Source organism: Monodelphis domestica, chromosome 1 (genome assembly GCF_027887165.1).
Source record: "Monodelphis domestica isolate mMonDom1 chromosome 1, mMonDom1.pri, whole genome shotgun sequence".
In the NCBI taxonomy this organism is placed as follows: Eukaryota; Metazoa; Chordata; class Mammalia; order Didelphimorphia; family Didelphidae; genus Monodelphis; species Monodelphis domestica.
In genome coordinates, this window is record NC_077227.1 from 230,061,299 (window position 1) to 230,067,923 (window position 6,625).

General features: G+C 36.6%; 1 protein-coding gene across 1 annotated transcript; it reads right to left on the reverse strand.

Annotated features, from left to right (window-relative positions):
* Window positions 1-5,934: 5,934 nt before the first annotated feature.
* Window positions 5,935-6,408, reverse strand: LOC100015304 (trafficking protein particle complex subunit 6B-like). Its single transcript, XM_056826140.1, has one exon. The coding sequence runs from the start codon at window positions 6,391-6,393 to the stop codon at window positions 5,935-5,937; it is 459 nt and encodes a 152-aa protein (XP_056682118.1). The 5' UTR covers window positions 6,394-6,408.
* Between the last annotated feature and the right edge of the window lie 217 nt (window positions 6,409-6,625).

Consider the following 6,625-nt stretch of genomic DNA (forward strand, 5'->3'; position numbering starts at 1 on the left):
TCTAATATCCTACTAAATACTGATAAATATAACCCACATAAATAAAAGTGCTTTAGGGTCCTCAGTAATTTTTAATTGGGCAAAGGGACCCTGAGACTTAAAAGCTTGAGAAGAACTCCAGGAGTAGAGGAATACCGTAGACTTTGTGTATCTTGACTTTTAGTGAGATATTTTATGATGAATCTCATGCTATTCATGTGGAGAAGATGGAGACGTGTGAAGTAAATGATAATGAAATCAGATAGACTCAGAACTGATTGGTAATTGTCAGCTTGGCAAGAGTTCTCCAACTTGACTAGCCCTTTCCTGTTTAGCTTCTCTGTTACTAACTCCATCAGAAGCATAGATAGCAGGTTTATCAAATTTGTGAATAACTTAAAAGTAGGAGGGATAGCTAAGCTAACATGTTGGATAATAGAATCAAGATATAAAAATATTTTGATAAACTGGAACAGTGGGCTGAATCCAATAAGATGGAATTGAACAGACATAAATGTAAAGTTTTAGAGCGGGGCTAAAAACTAAACTTTACAAGTATAAGATGGTGAAGGCAGGGTTAGATGTTGTTCATTCATTTCAATCATGTCTAAGCCTTCACAACTCCATTTGGGATTTTCTTAGCATAGGTAATAGAGTGGTTTGTCATTTCCTTCTCCAGCTCATTGTACAGATGAGGAATTGAGGATTAAGCAAACAGGATTAAATGACTTGCCTGGGCCACATGGCAAGTAAGTGTCTGAGACTGGATTTGAACTCGGGAAGATGAATGAGTCTTCCTGACTCCAGGCTCAGCACTCTATGTATGCACTGTACCATCTAGCTGATAGTTTATCTGAAAAAGATATAGAGATTATGTATATTCCAAAGTCAGCTGTTTTGTGACTACCTAAAAGACCAATATGTTTTTGAGCTTCATTAAGAGCAATATGGTACTCAGGACATCATAGTCTTTCTATGATTTGTTCTGGTCAGATTAAGTTGGGAATATTATGTTTGGTTTTAGGTACTGTGTTTTAAGAAGTCATATTGAAAGGTAGGTGACTCAGTGGATAGAGAGCTAGGCCTGCAGTTGGGAAGTTCTGTGTTCAAATATGACCTCAAACACTTCCTAGCTGTGTGACTCTGGGTTATTCCCAATCACCTAGCCCATACCACTCTTCTACCTTGGAACCAATAAACAGTATTAATTCTAAGATGGAAGGAAAGGGTTAAAAAAGGATATTGATTATAGAGCATCTAGAGGACCGGGTAGTGAAGGTCCTTAGATCTATAAAGTCATTTAAGATTGAAAGTTGAAGGAAAGGGGAATGTTTATCTAGGAAGAGAAAAAAAAAGAAATCAAGAGATGCATGATACATATATTCAAGTATTCAAAGAACAGTCATATGAAAGAGCATTAGACTTGTTCTGTTCGGTGCCAGAAGGCAGATCCAGAAATAGGTCACTAAACTGGAGAGTATTCAAAAAGAGGGTAATTTGGAGGGTGAAGAGCCTCATGATCATACTATTTAAAGATCTATGAAGGAACAAGGTGTGGTCAGTCTGAAGAAGACATGGAGGTGAATGAATAAAAAAAATTATGAATGAAAAAGCTCTCAAACATACATACATACATATACACAGGCACTCCTAAAGATTTGGGAGTAAGGAAGATGGCAAGACAAGTGGTCCATAGAGTGTAGCAGATAGTTCTATGGCAATACTTTGCTGGGGTGGTATCTGGAAATTATAGTTGCAGGGCAAATGGCAATGCCTAGAGATTCCAAAGGTATAGTAGTGGTATAGATAGTAAGGTATCTGTTGGCCTTAGAGTGAATACAGGGGCAGGGTAGTTGGTAAGGCCCTGTGATTTTTCATCATACCACAAAGAGTGCAGTTGTTTGTTTGTTCATCCAAAGTATGTGTCTATGCCCACCTGGAATGGAGGGTGGTGATTAATAGGGAGAAGAAAGTGTAGGGCTGTTCCCTCACCCCCCCCTCCCCTCCATTAGGAAAGAATTAGAGTGGAACAGGGACTCTGAGTTCCCTCCGGCAAGGTTGGGGGAATCACTGTCTACTCAGCAAAGGGAAAAGGGAGAAGGGAGCATTGCCAGGAAATTAAGGGGAATGATTCTTTGAGGTATCTGTTCATCTGTGACCTCCAATGGCTAAACATATAGTCATTTAAAAAAATAATATTTTATTTTTTCCTTAATTACACATTCAAAAGCAATTTTAACCTTTGTTTTTAAAATTAATTTGAACTAAAGTTTCATAATAGTTGTCTTTAAGGATTTGAAAATTATAATTTGGAAGAGGGGTTCAATTTTTTTTCTACATTGACTAAAAAGGTGCAGATAATGGCAAAGTATATAGGACACAAAGAAGTAAATTAGTTTTAACAGAGGAAAGAACTTCATAATAATAAGAACTATCCCAAAGCAGAATGAACTTCCTTATGAACTGAGATCCCCCTCCCTGGTGAATTTCAAGCAGAATCTGGACAACCACTTGTGGGGATGTTCTATAGGAGATTCTTGTTCCAATATTATTTATGGTAATTTAGGTTTACTGTTTAAGGAATACAAGATATGATCACAAAGAAGTGAGGTAAGTTTTCCTGTGAGGCTTATAAACAGAACTTTTAAGGTAAGAGGTCCCAAAGTATGTTGAGAACCTCTATATAACCCTCCTGGAGAAACTATTTGATGATCACTATTTAATTCAGTCATTTCAATTCAGAAGGAGGAGGAAGAGAAAGTGAAAAAGGAGGAAGAGACTGATAAGGGGAAGACAAATAATAAGATTAACAGTGAGGAATTTATGAAAAGAAAAAGAAGGAAGGGGTTGCTTACTTCTACTTTGCATATTATCCTATAGAACAGTAATTATCAAAACTATCAGGTACTTTATTTTAAAAAATAGATTAGCAAAATAGATTTTAAATTGATTTAAAACCAAATGCTTACATTAGACCTAAGATCACAAACAATGGAATAGTTCACTATTCAACAAAAACTATTGGGAAAATTGGGATGGTGGTTTGGTGAAAAATGCTAGTAGACCTATATTATACACCATATACCACAATAAACAAGTGAATCAGCAATATAAATATCTTTAAAATGATAAAAATTAAAGGATAATAGAATATTAAATCACTCACAGCTGGGGAGAGTTGAAAAATTCTTGGCCATCTGTGATTAAGCCAGGTTTGTTGGCTTTTAAAAACTGCATATTCAATTTTATTGATGTAGGGAGCACTCTTACCAATACAAATTCACATCTTCTCTGTGACTTATAGTCTTGTAGGATCAGTTAGTCTAAACATTTATTAAGCACCTACTATATGCTAGGCACTATGCTAAGTACTAGGGATACAAACCATAGAACATCATCAGCTGAAAAAGAGCAATGATAACTGAAAAGGTCTTTGTTTCAGGGAAAACTCAAGAATCATCTTTTGTGCTGGCCTAAGTTGTTTTGGGTTGAAATTTTTTTCCACCCTGTCCTTTTGTGGGTTCTGCTGCTCCAAAGATTCATTTTGAGGTGGTGCTGTATCAAAGTTGTTTGGAGGGCAATCTGGTACAGGTCGGGTGGATCTGTGTACTTTTTTTACCATCTTGACTTGGCCCCCTAACTCTATTTTTCAAGGTAGGAAAGTGATTATATATATTGGGAATTCTCTATAGCTCTATAGCTTAAAGGCATATTTTCCCCTTTGATTTAGGAATACCACTATTAGGTCTGTATCCCAAAGAGATTTTTAAAAAAGACATATTGGTAGAAAAATATAACAGCTCTTTTTTGAGATAGCAAAGAATGGAAATTGAGAGAACTACCTTTCAGTTGGGGAAGGGCTGAACAATTTGTGGTATATGATTGTAACAGAATATATTGTGTTATAAGAAATGAGGAAGAGGAAGATTTCAGAAAAACCTGGAAAGACTTAGATAAATTGACGCAAAGTAAAGTGAACAGAATCAGGAGAACATAATAACAATATTATACAATAAATAAGTATAAATGACTTAGCTGTTCTAGCAACACAGTGATCCAAGACAATCCCAAAGTACTCAATGAAAAATGTTGTTGGGGACAGCTAGGTGGCTCATTTAATTGAAAGCCAGGCCTAGAGATGGGAGGTCTTGGGTTCAAATCTGACCTCACACACTTGCTGTGTGACGCTGGGCAAGTCACTTAATTCCATTGCCTAGCCCTTACTGCTCTTCTGCCTTGGAAACATCATAGTAAACGTTTAAAAGAAATAAAAAAAAAAGAAAGAAAGAAAAAGAAAACTACTATCTACTTCCAGAGAAGGAACTGATAGAGTCTGAATGCAGATGGAAGCATATAATCTTTCACTTTATTTTCTTTAGGTGTTTTTTAAAAGAGTATGATGACTATGGAAATGTGTTTTATATGATAGTGTATGTATGACCAATATCAAATTGCTGACCAATCTACTGCATTTCAGGTCATTGTCGGTGGTCCTAACTTTTGTCTCACCACTGGCCTTGGATGATTCTGGAACAGAGAGTGAGGCTGATGACTGTGTAACTCTGCCTGACTTAAATCCAATCCATGAACAAGTCAAGATATCACTCCTTGATGTCATTGGTTCTTTTTTTTAAATCAAACAATATTTATTAAATACCACTGGTAAAACTATGTGGAATACTTAATATAAAACAGACATTTTATTTAACATGTGCAGCAAGTAGTTTAACATTGTTGGAACTGAATATTCCTGTCAACTAATATGGTTGAAGAACGAATGTTCTTAATTATCCATTAGCTGAACATAGTGAAATTGACTTGGACAAATAATCTTTGCATGTGAAGAGTCACCCTTGCTGGTCTCATGTATTTTTAGAAATATAATCCCTTTAACCATTTATCTCATTTGGTACCCATCCCATCAATTTGATTTGTTCCAAACACCCTTGATTTCTACCCTTGCTGATCCCAGAAATTCTCTTCCAATCCTAGATTTTGTAGTGCCATGACCAGACAAATACAAAGTCTCTTCATACAAATCTAAAAATTGTTTTTACTAGGAACAAACTTTATTCTAGTGTTGCTTATAGAATCATGTACATTTTCCCCCCTTAAATTAAAAACCCCTTATCGTCTGTCTTAGAATCAATACTGTGTATTGGTTACAAAACAGAAGTGCGGCAAGGGCTAGACAATGGAGATTAAGTGACTTGTCCTGAGTCACACACCTGAGGTCGAATTTGAACTCAAGACCTGTCTCTAGGCCTGGCTCTCAATTCACTGAGCCACCAAGCTGCACCACCATTTAAGTTCATTTTTAACATATACCTCCAACTTTTTTTTAAAAAAAATTTATTTACTGACTAATGTTGGAAAATTTTTTTAGATGATCACACATGTAAAATTTGTATCAGATTGCTTAATGACTCAGGGAGGTAGAGAGGGTGAGAAGGAAGGAGAGAATTTGGAACTCAGATTTTTAAAAAGAATGTTAAAAATTGTTTATGTAATTGGGGGAAAATATTTAAACAAAAAAAATCTAACTTTTTTCTCTTTGCTAATTCAGCAAGACTTTAGTTTTGCCCTTTTAAAAATGTCAAATAAATATGAACCAATAAAGCAGAAGCACAAAAATATTTGTACTTGGTTATGTGCTTATTTAATAATTTTTTTCATGAAATAAAAGTTGCATGTGGCATACTGTAATATAGGTACAGTGGAGTGTCTCAGTAAATTTTCTTTGAAACTCTCCCATTCTATCCAATAATTATATAGAAACTATTCCATGGTGATTTTATTTGAGAGTGAATATTACATCATATATTAAATTAACATATAGCTTATATGAATCAATGTACTGTAGAAACTTATGACAATGCCAGTAAGTCAAAAGTTACTACTCAAAAATCTTTATACATGAATGACATAATTTCTTTAGAAGCATTTGAGAACATGCTACATCTTTTGTATTATCACTTGAAATTTACATGCTGGCATTGCTGACACTTCAGCTGTCACAGTACTTTTTATTCCCAAATTTGATAAGCCACATGTAAATGCTAAATACTTAGGTGCATGATCTAAATACTGTTTTCCTGAAGACATCTGAGTCAGGAGTAGAAATTTGTTGTCTTGAAGGACATAGATACCCTGATGATTTGTCCTTAGGTTATCTATTTGTTTCTTGAAAACAGTGGTCCAAAAATCTTTGCAAATGAACTTTATGATATCTAACTCATCCTTGAACCTTGCAGTGTCCTTTGTAAACCTTTCTATCAATCCTTGTCCCACTCTAAAACCCATGTTCTCCAGCTTAGTAATGCACCTTCCATTTTCCACCTCCACCTGCTCCGCGGACTTGTAGACGCCAGTCACCATCTCGTGAAGAAGCAAGAAAAGCCCCTCGTCTGCCATTTCCGGCTTCTTCTGGACTCTGGGGACCCCGGGAGGGAGGAGGTCAGGACTCAAGCACCACTGCAAATGCCGTGGTTAATGTACTGCCTCCGGGCCCCACTGAGCTAGAGCCGGGTCCCGCTGGCGCCGGGGGACGGGGCAGGGGGTTTTACAGTGTCCTCTGAGGCACCAGCATTTGGCCGGGATGCCCTGCCACAGGCAGGGCTGCGACCCAGGCACAGGACCCAATCGT